A 19,549-nucleotide genomic window follows, 5' to 3' on the forward strand; every position below is an offset into this window, starting at 1 on the left:
CAATATGTATTCAAGTGCAAATGTGTATTTCAATATGTATTCAAATACAAATATGTATTTCATTCAAGTCTTATTTTAACGCTGAAAAACATAATTATTTTTTGCAGGTTGAGGGAACTTTAAATGAGCTTGGCTATTTTGTAAGTCGATTTCAACGGCTTTTCGGGTTCTCTGCCTAAATGTTTAAAAACTTAAGTACATCACTTTTTAAAACAATATATAACGTTTATAGAGAACTTTGCGATGTAGACTGTAAAGATCGAACTTTCGGATTTTGGGTGATTTGGGCCTATGAAGCCCTATTAAATAGGGCCTATTTGCTTGCTTACAAAAATGTTGATCTTGCTTTGCAGCCACATTTCTTTCTACATAAATCAGCCGTTCCATCGCTGCTCCTCTAATTTTTCGCTTTTTTATGTGTAGTAAAAAACTCAGCACCAATCCCAGAACTGTAGAAAGTGCAGAGAAGAGCAACAAAGATGCTACAGGGTCTGGAGGCTGAGCTGAACGAGGAATGATTCAGGTATATCTAGTTTAATGAAAGTGACATAGTAGAAGTGACATGAGAGCTGTCTTCAAGTATTTGAGGAGCTGCCACAGAGAAGAGGGGTTCAACTTATTCTCCAAAGTACTCCGGAGCAGAACAAGAAGCAATCGGTGTGTTGGAAGAAATGTCCTTCTGGGCTGGGCTCCAAGTGGGGAAAAAGACACTGGAGACATGGAGGCTGCTTGGAAAGATGGTTTTAATGGTGGATAGGACCACATGGCTTGAGTTGAGTGCTGAACAGAAAAGGTGATCACATGCTTCAATGTTGGTAGGGAAGGGAAGGGACAGAAGCTGAGTCCCCTGGTTTTATGCCCTCTCTGACCTTTGATCTTGAGCTTGTATTCTGATTGGTTGTCGGACTCCCATGGGCCCATGCAGGGGCAACTCACTAGGCTGCGTTTTGAATCCAGGTTTGGTTGAATTCTCAGTTGCCATGTGGCGAGTTGGTTAAAGGGCCAATATTATCATGCCTTAATCCCCTCACTCTGGAGCTGAAGGGGAAAACTCTTTATTATGTAAAGTGGACTAGCTCAGGCTTTAATGGCTCATTGACAAAGGGGGATGGGCAGGAAGCTGCAGGAAGCTATTCTGTCTTTTAAAACACGTTTCTTTCTTTTCACATCCAGAGAAATATTCTGCCTTTTCAATATTTCCTAGGATATTTCATTTTTCTGGGAGAGGACTGTGTGATAACTTTCTACAGGTGGAAGCTAGTAAGAGAGAGATCCAAACTGGAACTAAGGAGAAATTTCCTGACAGTGAAACCAATTAATCAGTGTAATGGCTTGCCTCCTGAGGTTGTGGGTGCTTCAGTCTTCAACAAAAGATTGGACGGCCATTTGTTCGGTTTGCAATCGGTTTGCAAGGCAATTTCCTGCCTTGGCCAGGGATGTCGACTAGAAGATCAATTAATCAGAATAGAGCTAAAATCTGGAAGGGATCTTCGAGGTTTCCCAGTCCAGCCTCTTGCTCAAGCAGGAGACCCTACATCATTTCAGACAGGTGGCTGTCCAGTGTTTTCTTACAAACCTCCAGGGATGAAGACCTCCAAGGTCCCTTCCAGTCCTATGATTCTAGTTTTCAGTTTTCAGTCCAGAACTTGGGCAGTCAGATACAGCTTTAAATATACATATATATAATTTGAGTTTTGTATTTCTTCAAACTGTTATAGGTTTATAAGCGGAAGCAGGGAACTATATGTTTATTACCCATAGCTCCTCGCGCGCGTCTTATCTTGATTGCGTCATTAAGCGTCGGTCTTCTTCCAAGCACTGGATTGGCTACAAAAAAACGCCCACTTCGCGCAGGACCTCTGTGGCTGGCGGTCACCATGGCGGCCGCCGCAATCGTCCGAACTGTTGGGGGCAGCCTTGCCCAGAATCTCAAGGAAATTCGGATCCACCTTTGCCAGCACTCGGCGGCTAGTCAGGGAGTGCGGTAGGTGAGAGAGGAGCAAGGATCTTATCTGACCCCTTTGTGGAGGGGCATGGAAGCTGCCCCGCTTATCCCTTCGCTGCTTGGCTTTGTGCATCACGCAAGCTAAAATGTGAATACCGGTAGTATTGCCCAGTTTGACGTTGGGTGCATTATGGGCATTTAGTACGCTTCAAACTGTTTGGCTGCACGAAGGAGCCGTCCCGGAGTAAATGACAGGAAGCAGTGGAGATACCTGGTATACAAGGTATCAAGGAAACAAAAGTTCCTTTGAGAAGTGGGTCCTGGCATGGCTGCTTCCTTAAGAGTTGCTAAGTGGATAGGCTGGCAGGGAGAAAATCGCGAGGTGCCACCAGGGCTGCGATTAAGCCTTGTAGGAGGTGGGGGAGGGTGGAGGGGTTAATCCTAATCCTTCCTTGTGTTTCAAGGCAGACGGTATTTTAAAAAATCTGGATTTCCTTACCGACAGTACAGAAAGCAGAGGACCTTTTAAAGATGGATTTAAGGGTGAATCATGATGTTAAGAACAGCCTTCTTTTTTACTGGGAGGGGGGGTATTTCCTAATTGTATTTCTAAGTCTGAAGAATTTCAGAGTGATCTAATGTTGCTCCACCCATTACAGAAAAGTCGTGCGTTTTTTTCAGCTATTCTAATATCCATTTGCATGATGCAGTGAATTAAAATATATGAGCTGGATTCACACACTGCTAGACAAAATATGATTTGGCTTCTGTATGAATGTGTGTAGTATTCAGCTATAAAGCAAACTGACTTTGGGTCAGTTGCTGCGCTGTCTCAGTCCAACCTACTCAGGAGTTCTGTTGTGGGGAAAGATAGAAGGGTGTGTGCCTCATCTTGAGTTGTATGGGATACAAATTAAATAAATATATGTAAATTTTGAAATATTACTTTGAAGTAAAGTGTAGCATATTCTGTGATTAATATTTATTTGTTAAATTTATGTACTAACCATCTCTCTGTTTAAAAAGGTTAAAATATTGAACATTAAAAGTGAATCAAAACTGAGTAAGACAGGAATCAATACACATCTTTTTGGAGTTTTGTTAATTTATTGGAATAAAATCCTTGAACTGATTGTATTCCATTCTACTTATTGAATTATTTGCAGAGATTTCATTGAACAGCACTATGTCACATTGAAGAAGGCAAATCCAAACTTTCCCATCTTGATTAGAGAGTGTTCCAATGTTCATCCTATGCTTTGGACTAGATATGGTGAGTTAGAAAGGTTTCTTTTTTGGTAAAATATTCTTTTGCAAGTACAATAGAAACAATTTGTTCAATTGTTTGTTCGCTAGGGTTTGTTATTTATCTCTAAAACATTATATTTGAAATATATTGTTGTTGAAAAGAAAAATAGGAAGGTTTTCTGCAGATATGAGGTTGCTTGTAAACCAAGACCATTTTCACATATAGTTGATATCAACATAAATGCACAAGTTGGCTTAATCTATTAAAAGAAATATATACAGTATTACAGAGATTTAATAGAGACTTTTGTGTTAATTCTATTACATAATAGTGTTGACAAACAAGTTGAATTCTACATTATTGCAACAGAGAGGGAAAGAAGTTGGCAGGTGCCAATATCGTATAGAATAACTGACAGAAAGGATTCTATCCTTTTTTTGTACCATTCAGTGTCAGCTGAAAACATTTTAGAAAAATAGTATTGTACATATATATTTTATCCCCATATGCAGGCTTTTCTCTGAATTGGATTAGCAAATCTTTAGATAACAGTTCACTTGTAAAAGACTTATAGATTAAAAACACAATTGTGTTTTGAAACCATAGAATTATCTTTGAATGAAGTCTTAAGATTTTTTTAAAATGAAATTTGCTTTTTTACAGCTTTTGGTCTAGAAAAGAGTGTGTCACTGAATAATCTAAATGTGGACCAAGTTGCCAAAGCCTTGGAGAAAGCTGTTAGTAGCAAAATATGAAGATGATCCTGTATTCTTCGATTCTAAAATTGTAATTTTCATGTAATTAATTAAACCCTACAAATAAAGTCATATACAATGTGTCCTGTTTTGCTCAACATATGTACCAGGGCAATCTAATCAGTGTAGTGAAAACATGCAGAGCAAGGCTTCTAGACTTCTTTCCCACTTATTTAACACCAGTGTCCACAAGAAGTTCTGTTCATTCTTCTGATTTTACATTTCCCTTCATGTTATATCAGTGTGTGTGTGTGTGCATGCACTGAGAAACATATGGTGAATAACATTCACTCCAGTTTGGATCACATCACGGAAAGAAGGGGAGTTTAGAATGCAAATCAGCAACTTTTGAATTTATTTGTTAAATTGCTGTCCAACTGACACTCCCAAAATGATGTAGTGGTGGGGTTTTTTTCCACATTCACCAGATATATCCAGTCTATTTTAAACTTGGTCCATTTTTGCTGGCTTCTATTACCCAAACAAATAAATATTAGAAGCATATATAATAACCAATTTAATGAAGAAAATATATGTTACATTTGCAAATTAGAATGCAAAGTATGAATGACATATTTGAAAACTACATTTATTATGCTTAAAGTTTAATTCCAAATAGAAATCTTAAATTCTTACAAATAACTACAAATGCTGTATGATAAACCTGCAAAATCCCATCAAATTTAGCAAAATCCACTGAGTATTTATCTTGCTTATTTAAAACATTTCTATTAATTGTACTAATTGTTACAGAATTCCTGGAATGCCTTAATACATACTTTTTTAACTACTTTGTCATTTTTCAGCTGAAGGGAAAAGAAATGGAAGGTGCACGGGAGCACAAATGCTCAGAAAGGAGAGATGCTGGTGGATATGGATGTGTGTGTGAGAGAACACAAGCATAGGGATGCATTCTGTAAGTTAATCCATTTGAGGTACCGTATTTTTCAAAGATGCACCTTTCCCCCCCCAAAAAAGTGGGCAAAAATCTGGGTGCATCTTATACACTGAGTACAACATTTTTGGCCTTCTGAAACCCCTCCCCCTTCATAAAAATGGACATGCAGAGGGTTTGGGAGGCCTGCAAAGTGCTCCTGGAGGCTGGGGAGGGCAAAAGTGAGCAAACAACGGGCTGTTTTTTGCTTGTCCCCCCCCCCCCCCCCAGGAGCATTCTACAAGCCTCCTAAAGGCTGTGCATGCCCTTTTCTTTGGCGAAAAATGGGCCGTTTTTTGCTCTTGGGGGGGGGCAGCCCCCAGGAGCACTTTGCAGGCATCTCAAATTCCCTGCATGCCCCATTTTTCACAAAAAATGAAGCGTGCAGAATAGGAGGTCTGCAGAGTGCGAAAACCTTTTTTTATTTACCTCTTCAAAATCTTGGTGCGTCTTATACTCCGAAAAAGTGGTAAACTGATTCAAAAATTGTTGCTCTATTATCAACATTTTGCTTAATTGAAGGTTACAAACAACCATACAGACCTGAGAGATTTAGTAGTATACTGCTATTCAAAAGATTTTGTTTCAAATTTGTTGGTAAATCATGTCATTCAAGTTTGTAAGGAAGTAAAATGAAGATTTTCAGTTCCAAGGGGATTATTTTGAGGAACACCAGTTATCTGGCTAACTGTGTGAATTAGCACTTTGACTTGCTCTTGCAAATGTAGGTTATTTTGATGCTGCTGTAAGGCATGTAGTCCAGAATGATTTACAAAGTCAATGGCAGCCTGGCAGAGTGAAAGAACATACACATTAGTATTGAAACTGCTAGTACATCATGGACTTCTAGAATATATAATAATATTGTGATACACAATGCATTAAAGTCTACCTTTGGCCAGTAAAGGAAGATGAGATGCAATAGTTCCAGATTTTGGCCTACTACTTGGACATCAGAAAAAACAAGGATATTTACAAGAGAAGGAAGCACAGCTTTTTGGTGCAGCATTTCACAGTAGGCAGCACCCTTGGCAGCAATATTGCATAACACTGTTAGAACCTAAAGGGGAAGATGGAACAAGAAACTTCAGTTACCAATATCAATTTATACTGATATTAAAAACTTTCCTCAAATATCTTACATTGTTTACAAACATTTCTTGCCTTTCCACTAAGATTCAGAACACAGTATCAATGTATCTGGATCCTCACACATGAAAGCCAACAACACTTTTCTGATAAGCCACAGAGTTTAAAAATTGAATTAAACCATAAGAATAAATAAAAACAAATTGCATTCAAATGTACTTACCACCTTAATAATCTACCTTAATCTGGTTTATATACATATGGCTCTTCTTACCTGCACTGTTTTATTCAAAAGAGTGTGTTTAATATTTGTGTTCTGACCACAATAACATGTTATTCTAATGGCTACCAGTGAACTGTTTGTCTTCTATACAGTTGTAAATAATAATCTCATTCTATATGATAAAATGTATATTCATGATAAGGGATTTTACTGAATCTTCCACATTGTGTCTAGTTCAAATTCACACAGGTAATTTCTCAAAGATACTTGAGTTTTTAAATATATTAAATATATTTCAATTTGAAAATTAATGTGTCAATACTGTATCAGAAATTCAGCAACTATTTTCTGAACTTGACCAGATATACCAAAACAAGAGATGGGAGACCTATAATTCCTAATGTAATATGTAAGTAGTACTATCCAAGTGGAGTCTAAATGAAGCTTAGTATATTTCTAACGGTCACAAGTTTGGGAATCTCAATTTCTACATATTTCCTAATTGGGAATATATGTAAAAATGGATACGTTCCCAATTTGGCTCTAACTGCAGCAGTTGGATTCTTTTATCCACACTCAATAAACTAATTTTAATAGTTTGCTTGAAAGGTCCAAAAAAAAGACAAATGTAAGCTGAGATAATATCCTGGTAACTCAAGGAGATGATCTCAGCATATCTAAACAAAGTATGAAATGTTCAAATTGCCCACCAACCCATCATAGCTGAACATTGCTAATCTACAGAAATAGGAATATGCAGGTAGTCCTCAACCTATGATCATTTGTTTAGCAACTGTTTAAAGTTAAGATAATGGTTAAGATCAGTCCTTGGGAGTTCTGACTATCCCAGCACTGCTGTGCTCATATGATTGCAATCTGTGCATTGGCAACTGATGTACACTTACAATGGGGTGCACTATCTTACAATCATTTGATTGCCACTTGCAAACTTCTGGCAAAAAAGGTTGCAAGTTGCTGGGTAAGTTCCACATGCTTGCACCCTTCCCCAGCCTTTCTGCACTTACACCACACTGGTCATGTGTATATCCTCCCTAATCTACTGCACACTCATGCACAACCCTGACCTGTACGCCTCCTGTGCACACCCCCCAACCCGTGCCTCTTGCACATCTCCACAATCAATGCCTCTTGCATACCCTCTTGTGCCCTACCTGACTCATGCCTCTCATGCACCCTCTCCTCCTCCCATTTTTTTGTGTGTGCAAACACTCACACTCCTTGATCCATAATGCACCTCTTCTCTCCTGCCATCCTCGCACCTTCCCCAACCCACACTACTTGTGCTTCCCCTTGTGCCCTCCTGACCCATGCTACACCTCTCACACACTCTTGCCAACCTTTCCCAACACTCTTACGGATATCCACACTCCTTTTGCACTGTATCTGTATATTGTGTAAAGATCAGTTGTCTGAAACAGCTATTTTGCTTTGATTAATGGCAGGGCAAACAGTTTCGTATATGCCTTTAACTTAACCTTGCCAAAAATGTCACTAAAACATTTGTATCAAATTGTGAATATGCAGTTCCAGGTTTTTCACAGTAACAATATTTTAGAAACAATATTTTTACTTACCAACAAGCTGATCACCTGATAAGAACATAACAGCTTCAACAGATCAGAAAAGACTTCCAGGCTTAGCAGAGCAGAACAAGATGTGGTGCTCTGAACTGAAAAAAGTAAAGAAAAATCAGCCATTCATTTACAAGTACCGTATTTTTCGGAGTATAAGACGCACCTTTTTTCCTCAAAAAAAGAGGCTGAAAATCTGGGTGCATCTTATACACCAAATACAGCATTTTTTGCCTCCCGAAGCCCCACCCCTTAGATCAGTCGCAGCGTCCTGTAGTCATGTGATTGCAATTTGTGGCCTTCCCAGCCATCTTCCAATAAGCAAAACTAGCATAAAAGGTGGAAAATCATGGTCATGTGATGTCTTGCTTAATAATCATAGGGATTCAACTAATGACCACGGGAAAAAAGTCATAAAAGTGAATGCAGTCCCATGATGCCTCATTTAACAAGCACATCATTTAACAATATATTTACCAAAATTTACCCAATTTTAGTACTGTAAGTTGAGGACTACATGTCTGGAAGTTGAGTCATGTCAACTGACTTCATTTTTTTGTTGGTTTGAAACATTTCACTCTTATCCAAGTAGCTTCTTCAGTCAGAGCAAGTTATTCCAACTCCTAAAATTCTTAGGAATCATAAAGTACGGCCTCCCTAGTGAACTTGTGAAGTGCTCTTAATCTTCCTGGGAACTGATAAGAGAGCAGCACAAAAAATGGGAGATAGGGTGTTTCTGAGGTCTCCATTTCTATTGAGGGAAGGTTTTTTCACTTTGGCATAAACAGACACCTTTACTTCTCTCTTGAACAATTTATCTTCTCTGTCCAAAATGTGAACCTTATTGTCCTCAAAAGAGCGCCATTTTGCTTTTAAATAAAGGTATGCTGCGGATTCTGGTCCTGTAGTACTGTTTTTCCTGTGCTGGGTCATATATGTGGAGCTCTGAACACCTCACTGCACTGAACTGCATACACTGTATTCTTATTTTTTGATGTCCAATCTTTAGGGTGGACAAGCCTATGTGTCAGTGTGTTGGTGGGTTTGAAAAACACAGGTATGTGGTGTTTTTCAAATATCGGTTTTAGCTTCTCCAATACACCAGCCATGTAAGGAAGGACCAGCTTCTTCCGCTGACTCTGACTTTCAGCTTACCTGTTGGATCCAGATGCTGAATTAATAAAGGCCCAATTTCAATACCAGCAAGCCTTAGAGAGCTGCCCTCAGATGCCTGTATTCCTTCTTTTAGGCATCCCTGGAGGTAAAATGTTTTCTGCCTGTGATGTGATGTCCAGATTACTCCTAGTTTATGTTGAAGTGAGTGATGGGAGTCAAACAGCAGTTATTGGGCTCTGTGTGGTGGTTTCCTGTAGCTGTTCATATCTGTGTTGCTATAGTGCCATAGGCCACAACAGAAGTGGACTGTCACAACAGGACTGACAGACACAACCTGTCCCTATTTTTATGCTGCTCTTTCATTAGTCCCAGCAAGATTAAGACGTCTTCACAGATTCTCCAGGGAGGCCCCACTTAATGACCCCCTAAGAAGTTTAAGAGTTGGTACTGTCAGGTCCATTGGGTCCTGCCATTCTGTTAAGGTGGGGAGGGGAGGAGGCTTACTGGCATTTTTCGCACGCTTTTGCTTTTGTTGTAACTGCTTTGGAATTAGGGAGGGGAATTGTCTTTGGAGATGGAGCAGAGTCCCTCCCAGCCTGTTACAGCCTGATTTCAAGGCCGTTGTGCCCTGGGGGTGGACTGTTATCTGCCTAGTACCTAGGAGTACAATAACAACCTTGCGGCCTCACATTGGTTGTTGGTGAAGTGGTGGGGGGGGGGGTGGATTTGGGAAAATGAAACAATTGTTGTGTGCTTTGCACAGGACTTTTCAGATTCCACCTTGCTTTCCTGCAATCACTTTCTCTCAAGTGAAAGTTCCTTTGATTCAAGAGACTTACTTTCCTTAGGGACCAGCTGGGGCAGGTCCTTATAGGTACATTTCAACAACTCTCTGCCTCCTCAGATTCACCCTAATCAACATGCTCAGACTGAAGAAGCTACTTGGATAATAAGCAATAAAATGTTTCAAACCAACAAGAAAATAAGTTCAGTTGCCATGCCTCAACTTCAAGACAGTTTTACCTTGATGACTGAGAATCTTCACTGATATATTGAGGATTACCTGTATTTGCTTATCACTTCCCAAAAACACATGTTGCTCTGCGCAAGGATACTCTTATCATTCTACAATATGCACTGTTTTTATTAATCTGTAATGTTCTAAAATAGGCAGTTAATATTCTAACCAATTCTTTTAACTGAGTTCTTAGTATTATCAAAGCTATTACTCTTTGGAAGAGTCTAAATGACAACGAAAGAAAGACTAGCAATTCTGTTGCTCTCTCAACCAGAATATCTGAGATGAATTCAAGGGACCTACCAGTGAGGTTGTTCAAGAGCCACAAACATTCGTTTACAACAAAGGTGTGTTTGGGCAGGAAATACTGCATAAAGACGAACAAGGCCTTCAGAAGGCACTCTTCCTTTATTAGTAGTTCATCATTGTTTACTTTATCTTCCGCAAGAAGATTGCCAACACACCGCACAACAGGGCATATCAACTGAAGGTAAAATAAAATGAGATATGATCAGAAAAAAGTTTCAGAGTCTTAGTCTGGTAAATCCAATATATAGTATTTCCCTTTCACTTTACCAATTCTAGACCCTCAACAGAAGTTGTTGCTATCTGAGAGGACAATTCCAGCAACAGTTGCACTAGGGATGGCATGGTCCTTTGGGAAATCAGCAATGAATTGTTCACTTGGCTACAAATAGAAGGAAACCAAAAGATAAGTACATTGTTTCAGCAACATGGATACAGCCCAATGTTTCTCCTTTCCATTACTGTAATCCTCTCCACATTCATTTTTCAGGAGCACCAGATTTTGAATCTTCACAATCAGAGTGGAACCCATGGAATGTAAGAAACACAGTGTTAGATAAAAACAAATCCTGGTTTAGCTATAGCAGAAGCTTCTTAGCACTTTTGATCTATTATCTAGAAGCTTACCTCTTTGGGTTTACATTACTTTATAGGAAAGAAATTAGAATATACCTTCTCTTTATTCCAGATCTGTAAAATAATGAATTTGTTTCATAATAATCCAAACAGAAATTTAGCTATGTGGAAATATCAATTCTGGTATTCATAATATGTATTCACCTCAATACACAAATATCTATATCATTCCATTCTAAATGACAAATTCTGCAGTGAATTTTTGTTTGATACAAAATGCAGCTGCTTGTCTGTTAATGGAGACCTCCTAATAATATTTCACAATACCAGTACTTCAGGAATTGTGCTGGCTACCAATTTGTCTCTGGTACAATTCAAAGTACTAGTAAAAAAGGCATTTATGGCTTGGGGCATAGATGTATGTAGGGCTGCTTACTCCAAGCAGAATCTATTCACCGAAGGTGTACAGCACAAGAACGATATTAAAACTCCCTGTCTTTCACCCTCAAGGGCAAGAGCAGGGGATTTAGAACTAAGCATGTTTCTTGATGGAGAACTGCTTCCCGCTGGAAATAAAATCAGCACCGTCATTGTTAATATTTAGAAAATTCGTGAAAACTCATCCACTGTTTTTAAGCAAGAATTCAGAAATTAAGATATATACCTAGCATAAATGATGTTGTCAATATGACTTTTACTACTGATATTATATTAATGTGTATGGTATTGTTTTTTATTGCATTTGTTGATTTTTCTCCCTGAAGCAGAATAAAAGCACTTGTAAATATATAAACCCAGTTCTTTTCTCCTGATTTTTCCATTGTACTGGTAACTGGCTCTGTCTTTCTCTGTTCTTGCTCTGACTTCAGACAAATTGGAAATTCCTTTTCCCCCTGATTTTCTGACATAATTATATCACCTTAAAAATCCAATGATATGATGCCAAAGGATCAACCTTCTGTGTTATTTTTATTGTAAATCAATGTATACAATTAGTCAATGTAGTTACAGAACTATAAATAGAACCCTATCAAAGTGATTGTTTTGTTCTGTTTTCTATTTACTGACACACCCTCTCCCCTTCTAAAAAAAACCAACAGAAGAGTAACCAGAGGAGTAATCTAGCACATGAACTAACCTAATTTCCTATTTAAAATAACAATGTTTTTTTTTTCTTTCGGGAAAGCCTATAACTAAATTCTGTCTAAAAAGTAGTCTTGCTACCAACTGTCTTTTGCTCAACATTTTCCCCATCCTCGGTTGCTAAGGAGATTAATTAATTCTTTAATGGACACTCCACAATGACACCAGTTTTTTTTCTCATGCTTTACCTACAAAGCCTGGAATGAAAAATTATGCCTCTGCTTAGCATTTATTCCCCTCTATATGCTAACTACTATTTGAAACCTTCATTGTCCACAAAATATATTTACCTGCAAATAATGTAGTGAAGACCCCATGCACATTCTACTGCAGTTCCTATTCCATCTTCCAGCCTGGAACAAACCAAGTGAAGCATGTGTTGAGGGAGGGTGGATTGTAAGAGCAATCTGCAGAGAAAAAGAAAATCTTACTTAATTATTAAGCAGAGAACTAAGCAGCAGTCAGATAAGCACTACCATATCACAGAAGCTTACCGTATATTGTGTCGAAGAAAATACTGTACTATGTAGGCCTTGATAAATGCAGCAAGAATTTATATACAATTTTACAGGGCTGCTACATGTAGATTCTCCACATTAAAATGTATGTAGATACTAGTTAAGGAATCAGGCTAGAAACGGGGAGGCGATATTCCTGCCTTAGGCACAAAGACAGTTTGGTAACCTTAGACCAGTCACTTTTTCTCAGTTGAAGGAAGGAGGTGATGGCAGACCGCTTCTGAAAAATCTTGCCAGGAAAGCTGCAGGGACTTATCTAAGCAATCTCCAAGAACCAAGCACGATTAAGAATAAATTTTACTTTAAGACCAAGGAAGATATAAATGAAAAAACAAAAAGATTATTTCTTTTTTATGGGGAGGTTGGGCAAGTGACCAGCAAGAGATAACTTACCTATGATAAGCACCCTACTAGAGGCTAGCCTAGTGAGAAGCACCCCACATCATTTGCCCCACATCACCCAGGACACTCTTGCTGCAGGAGCAGTTTCCAAGAGCCCTCATGCCCCAATGTCCAATCAGGGCAAGAGGAATGGAAAAATGGTATTTGGATCCAAATGGGCATCACATAACCACATAAGCATTCTTGGAATTTCACTTACGGTATGATTTCAGCTGCAGCTTCCTTGGATTGCAAGAGTTGTGACAGAACATAGCCAACACCTTCTTGTATCATCAGATGAGGAGACTGAAATCAAGCAATCCAACTTATCATCCAATAGTTTAGGGTCAAAAAGGCAGTTGGAGAGGGAAGCAGAGAAAAGCAATGCATGTACAAGAAAACAGATTGTTCTAAATACCCCATAAATTGTACGGAAACGTCCCACAAATATTTTGTTTGATAAATTGTGCTAAGTCAGTTAAGAAAAAGCTGTAATGCTGATAATCCAGTTGCCTAAATTCAGTAGCATTTCTAAAAGATCCGTGCAGAAAATAACATATTGGACCTGTGGACAAGGTTATCTATGCAGGAACTATCTCAGAAAATATACTCTTTTAGCAACACTCAAAAGTTTTTCAATAAGTTAAGCAACTCTTAGTAATATAGTAACAAGCTATATTTTTAAAAAGGAAGATATGCTCTTTGAAAATTATTTAAATGTCTCGAGCAACTGTAAGATATAGCACATGCTACAGAAAAAGGAGATTTCACTTTTTTTAGTCTTGGAGAAAGAAAAATGAGTGCATTGTAGTAGTTGAGGCATTCAATCAAGACTAGGAATACCAATTTAGTTTTGGACTTCATTAGAAGGTCTTGGGCCAGTCATTATTTCTCAGTGTAACTTAAATAACACAATTTTTGTAGTAAGGATTAAGGGAGGAAAATTTCACATCTGCATCGGCAATATAAATGTAATAAATAAAAGTAATTAATGAACTGATATTCAAAATGGCTGGGCAAGAATTATATTTGATACTCACCTGGATACAGGATGCCAACACTGAGATGATGCCCTGAGGTAGAAGGTGTTTCTTCACAGCTTTCATCTCAACTACTAAGTTTCCTAATGTGTATAAACACAGTTCCTGAAATACATTAGAAAAGGGTATGTTCCTCCCCTATGTTCACTCTAATCTAACTGCAACTTTATGAACAAGAACGGCAAACAAGAGTAAGATTAGTAAATATTTGGAAATTTAAATTTCACTTCTGGCTTAACAGAAGTAAGAGCTATTTAAGCACAAGAATCCATCTTACCATGAGAGCTACACTGTGTCCCGATAGGTAAGTCAGGAGATAAGAGGTTGCTGGCAAACATGCTTCGACCACAGCAGGATCAGTAGACAGTGAAAGTTCGTGTAAACAGCAAGCTGCATCCATCTGCAGATTGGCTAGATTGCTGGTAAATAGGCCAATCAGCACAGACATATTTCCCTCCAACCTATCAATTAAAACATATATATTCTCCTGCTACACTGCATCCTTGTTGGATATGTCTAAGCAAAGGAAAGCAATGCCCAGTTGAAAGTATCCTATGGTAGTAGAACAATTACAGGTAATCTAACTCTTGTCAGCCCTTCATGCTAATCCAGACAAGAAGCACAAACTATGACTATTAATAATAGCAATATTATTAGGCTACAATAACAAATGCTTACAAGTCTGAAAGTATTTTTCGCCTCCTTTACTTTCACTTTCCAGAAAACTAGGGATGATCCAATACTGCCTTTCAAGATTATTCTTACATACCATTACAACCCAAGAGGCTAGGATAAGCAAAAGTGAATAGCATTTATGGAACCAGAACAACAACAATAAAAACCTGACTGTATTTATTTTCCTCCCCAGAACTGGAATAGAATACAATGTGGACATTTTTGAACATAGATCAACATAGATCATAAAGTTTAAAGATTTGGTTTGTGTTTCCTCTTCCAAATTTGAGTTATCTGTTGCAGTTTTGAAGTATATCAGCCAGATGGAACAAAGGGGGAAAAACAGTACTGCTGGGGCTGCAAAGTGCCTCCCCATTCATAACATTTATTTCTGAAGCTGTTGATTTTTTTTCCTATGTAAGAAAAGGCAAAGGAATAAAATTATCTACATTCAAAACACTGAACAGTAAGTAGTAGGTGTAGTAGTTCAACTTTTTAACCTTTGTATAAATCAGAATTGAATTCCTAATTCTAACCTGCTAAGACAAAATTAATATCTAACCTTTTAGTGAGGACTGAAAGTTAATTATAATTAACCAATAAAATGGTGCTCCTCTACATATTAAATGTGAATGTTTTGTAATTAAGTTTTTATATACAAACTTTAAAATTTTCTTTCTCTACCAAGCAAAATAATGTTTCCACATTGCAAGTTATTAGGAAAGGGGAAAATTTATTTTCAAATATTACAAGATTGTACACACTCATCCATGTATGTATAAAATATCTTGTAGAAATTAAAATATCCTCCAGTTTGGCAACAGAAAGTTACAAAAAATATTAAAAGGAAAAAATTTAAATGCTACTATATTGTTTGCCTAGTAAATGTTATTTTGGCAATCATTTATAGAATCAAAATGAAAAAGTAATGAATTTTGTGAAGAGAAAAACAAAATCAACCAAGTATTATCTCTTGCAGGAATCGCAGAGACAGACATAAATATATAGGAAGAAGGAACAAAAGCAATACCTTTCTTACCAAGTGACCAAGAAAGGCAGTCTCCTGTTGGTATATCTTTATATTTTTCTTTTTAGGAAGGTATTTACCAGTATTACTTTCTATTCCAGACTGCAAACACTTGATTTAGAGAAAATTAAATTTAATCTCCTTTAAGTTCCAACAAATTCCTTTAAACTCTATTTGGTCACTCAATGACAAAGTTATAATATAATACATATAAAATTTTCTAACAATTGCAGACTTCAAGACTAAATGCAGAAAAATGGCTGTAGTACTTTCAATGATATGCTCTGCTTTGAAAGACACATTAAAGATGCCTTCTGGATTCAGGAAAATTTCCTGAAAGCTCTAAAGCTATTAAGCTAGTAACACTCTTAAACCTAGACCCTGAAACAAATAAGCTAAATGCTCCTGAATCTAGACATGAAATTATGAGCCATATCTTACCAAACAACCAAATCAGCCACTTCCCAATGGTTATTTGTAAGCTATTCACTAGCATATATGTTAAGTCAAGATCAAAGCCTTTGAGGCATCATGTTATCTAGTTTGGTGCCTTCTAAAAACAATCCAGCTGGGGAAAAAGGCGGTGGGAAAGGACTCTTACCCAGATAAATGTGACAGCATAAACTCTAGTTGATTCTATCAAACCAAAGAAGCAATTGATACTAGTTTTGTTCTATAGTCGAAGTGTACATCAGCTAACCTGATAAATTTCTGCTGGATTTCTTTGTATTGTAGTCCTTGTCGAAGAAGTTGCATAAAGCCTGTTCTGTCTTCTGAACTTCCTCTCTGGATTTTTCTTAAAAGCTGTGAAACCTGCCAGTGAGCAATACTGAATCAACACAAAACTTTACAGAGAAACCAAATCTGAGATGGAAGTTTGTTTTTATTCCACTTGATATGGAAGGCAAAAATAAACCACATTTTGCAGCAGAAAGAGACTTTTTTTGTCAAGAAAACAAATGAATTATAAAACAAATCCATCCAGAATTTTCACAAGGAATAAATGGCCACTTAAATGATAATAGGAGGTTGTGGAAATCAAGATTGCTATAGCTAAAGCATGAATGACTGTCCAAAATGGATCAACTCATAAACAACTGCAGCTGGCATACCAGAAATATTGATAAACCTTTGCTCGCCATCATTTGTAAACCTAAAGACACCCTCTGTTCAGTAGTGAATACAGGTAGTCCTCGACTTACAATTCATTTGATGATTGTCAGTTACAATGGCACTGAAAAAAGTCACTTGTGACCATTTTTCACACTAACGACCACTGCAGTATCCCTATGGTCATGTAATCAAAATTCAGATGTTTGCCAACTGACTTGTATTTATGACAGTTGCAGTATCCCAGGCTCATGTGATCCCTTTTGCGACCTTCTGACCAGAAAATCAATGGAGAAGCCAGATTCACTTAACAACTGTGTAACTAATTTAACAACTGCAATGATTCACAACAACTATGGCAAAAAAAGATTGTAAAATGGGGCAAAACTCACTTAACAAACATAATAAAGCTGCAAATGGTGAAAAGAGAGAAGCAAGGTGAGCAGACTTGATTGTAGCAATGATGTGCGCACTGTTGGAAGACCTGAAGGACCAGGTTGAGGACACATCACCCTCAAGAAGGTCTATCTATGTAGTAATTAATTTTATTTTTATTTATTTTATTTTAGAAAATTTATATTGCTGCCTACGCAACTCAAGACGGCTTACATCAGTGGTAGTCAACCTGGTCCCTACAGCCCACTAGTGGGCGTTCCAGCCTTCATGGTGGGCGGTAGGGGTTTGCTGTAACTCTGCTTTATAAATTTTATAAAGTAAAGTTACTTCCCTATTTTATACATCATTATTACTGTGGAATCAGTGGGCGGTTAGAAAATTTTACTACTAATAGAGATACAAAAGTGGGCGGTAGATATAAAAAGGTTGGCTACCCCTGGCTTACATGGATATTTACATTGATAGCATCTGATAGCATGTAATCTGGAGAATGGCCACTAGTACTTTAGGTAAGTTTCCAGAAAGTTGATAACCTTAAGACTGAAATTAAATATATTGCAGTGAATTCCAATTAATTTAGTGATGCATATCTTACCTCTTCTTCTGATAAAAGAGCTGCTGTCTCACCATCCATTTCAACTTTTCCATCGGATGACTTGTCTTCACGTAAACACCGCTTACTGAACAACTGTTTTACCCTCCGTGCACTTCTTAGAGCTGTAACAAAACTGTAAAACTATCAAGTGCCCTTGTATAAAAGGAAGAGTGAAAAGAATAGTTTAATGCTACTATACAAGATTACACAGCTGTTCAATTATATAAAAATGCAATTGACAAAGCATAATGAAAGCTTAAAGAAGTTTATACAAATGAATAAAAATATGGATATCTTTTGAGACATTTAGTAAGTTTGACTATTTTTTTAATATTATCTAAGTTAAATGTTTGGATGGAATCATGCTAAAGTGACATTTTATCCCATACATTTAAGTGGGATAAAAAATAATGAGTTGCCTTCAGTTCAAAACTAAATCAGGAAATTAGAAACACAGTTACCTGCTTCTCTCTCTCTCCGCCAAGTTCTCAGGTGCTCAACACTGCTTCCATGCGAGCGATAACAACTTCTCTTCCAGCTTTTCGGGCCAGCCGTTCCAGGGACCGAAGCAGCCATCATGAAAACCCGAGAATGGACGGATAGAAACAGTAGCTAAAATCAGGTACAGCACTATGGCACGAGATGGCGCTCTTTAAAGTCTAGCTTAGTCAACTCCAGGTCTGATTTGGGCTCTGTGTTTATGTGCGGTTTAAAGGGTATTATTGGTCTAGGAATTAAATACTGTTTTAAGTTATTTTAGGAATTACTGTTTCTTTAAGGGACTGCCTCTCGGGTAATACTCTTGCCTTCTGGGAAATGTAGTTTTATGTCACACCTGTGTTTCTGATTGGCCACTTGGATCTTAACTGCGTACGTGCAGCTCAACAGCCTGGTCGTTGTGAATTCCAGCCGTTTATATGTTCCTCTTCTGTACCAGGGCTCCTAATGTCGCATTCACACGAGTCAGTAAGAGGCGCTCTATCAAGGCCAGTCCACCTTTCCTCCGCGCTTTTGAAGAGAGCCAAAAGGGAAATGGGACACGACGGAGTAGTTGTCTCCAACAATCTTTTCCGGGACGTCTTTTCCCAGTGCAGAAGGCTACTGCTGTACGCCGTTCATGGAAGAACAGAACCAAGACAAGCAACCCCTCTTCTCCGGCCCATGCCGGCTCTCCACAGCCTTTTTCGCGAGGACAGGGACTTCGCACAGCAGTGAAACGTCTGCGCAGCAGAAAGGGGTGGAGCCGTGTTGTTCGGCTTGGATGATATAGCCACGCTCGGAGGAAGGAACTGGGGGTGGGGCCTGGGGGAGCGGGAAGGCGCTGCGCATCGGAGGATCATAACTAACTTGGTATTTTGGTGAAAGCACAGAACTAGGATGAAAGATGGGACCCCCAGGCTTTAATTTGACAATTTAATCTGACAATGTAATTTGACAAAGTGACTAAATTAGCGAATAAGGGGAATGCTGAGGACATACCTTACTGTACTTGGACTTCAGTAAGGCATTTGACAAAATAGACCACAGTCTACTGGTAAGATAGTGTAGGAAGTTATCACCCAGCCCTCTCCCAGAAAAATGAAATATCCTAGGAAATATTGAAAAGGCAGAATATTTCTCTGGATGTGAAAAGAAAGAAACATGTTTTAAAAGACAGAATAGCTGCCTGTAGCTTCCTGCCCATCCCCGCTTTATCAATGGGCCATTAAGAAGGCCAAGCTAGTCCCTTTACATAATAAAGACTTCTCCACTTCAGCTACAGGGGGATGGGATTAAAGCATGATAATATTGGCCCCAACTCATCACATGGCAGCTGAGAATTCAACCAAACCTGGATTCAAAACACAGCCTAGAGAGTTGC

The 19,549-nt window shown here is 38.2% G+C and overlaps 2 protein-coding genes across 4 annotated transcripts; one reads left to right on the top strand and one right to left on the bottom strand.

Annotated features, from left to right (window-relative positions):
• Positions 1 to 1,824: 1,824 nt before the first annotated feature.
• Positions 1,825 to 4,032, top strand: NDUFA2 (NADH:ubiquinone oxidoreductase subunit A2). The gene is made up of 3 exons (XM_032219379.1): positions 1,825 to 1,984; positions 3,112 to 3,218; positions 3,858 to 4,032. Exons 1-3 carry the CDS (start codon positions 1,878 to 1,880, stop codon positions 3,947 to 3,949), a joined length of 306 nt encoding a protein of 101 aa, XP_032075270.1. The 5' UTR covers positions 1,825 to 1,877; the 3' UTR covers positions 3,950 to 4,032.
• Positions 4,033 to 5,316: 1,284 nt separating this feature from the next.
• On the bottom strand, positions 5,317 to 19,245 carry TMCO6 (transmembrane and coiled-coil domains 6). Of its 3 annotated transcripts, none has more exons than XM_032219376.1 (12): positions 18,150 to 19,245; positions 17,689 to 17,810; positions 16,288 to 16,400; positions 14,163 to 14,346; positions 13,886 to 13,990; positions 13,066 to 13,151; positions 12,237 to 12,353; positions 10,498 to 10,609; positions 10,225 to 10,405; positions 7,791 to 7,885; positions 5,776 to 5,943; positions 5,317 to 5,671 (listed from the first exon to the last, which is right to left on the bottom strand). In XM_032219376.1, exons 1-12 carry the CDS (start codon positions 18,265 to 18,267, stop codon positions 5,495 to 5,497), a joined length of 1,578 nt encoding a protein of 525 aa, XP_032075267.1. In that variant the 5' UTR covers positions 18,268 to 19,245; the 3' UTR covers positions 5,317 to 5,494. The 3 variants fall into 3 exon arrangements, with proteins under 3 accessions (XP_032075267.1, XP_032075269.1, XP_032075268.1); XM_032219378.1 differs by having other exon boundaries at positions 17,689 to 17,821; positions 18,150 to 18,239; XM_032219377.1 differs by having other exon boundaries at positions 17,689 to 17,841; positions 18,150 to 18,234.
• Between the last annotated feature and the right edge of the window lie 304 nt (positions 19,246 to 19,549).

The sequence above is a fragment of the Thamnophis elegans genome, chromosome 6, assembly GCF_009769535.1.
Source record: "Thamnophis elegans isolate rThaEle1 chromosome 6, rThaEle1.pri, whole genome shotgun sequence".
NCBI classification, from domain to species: Eukaryota; Metazoa; Chordata; class Lepidosauria; order Squamata; family Colubridae; genus Thamnophis; species Thamnophis elegans.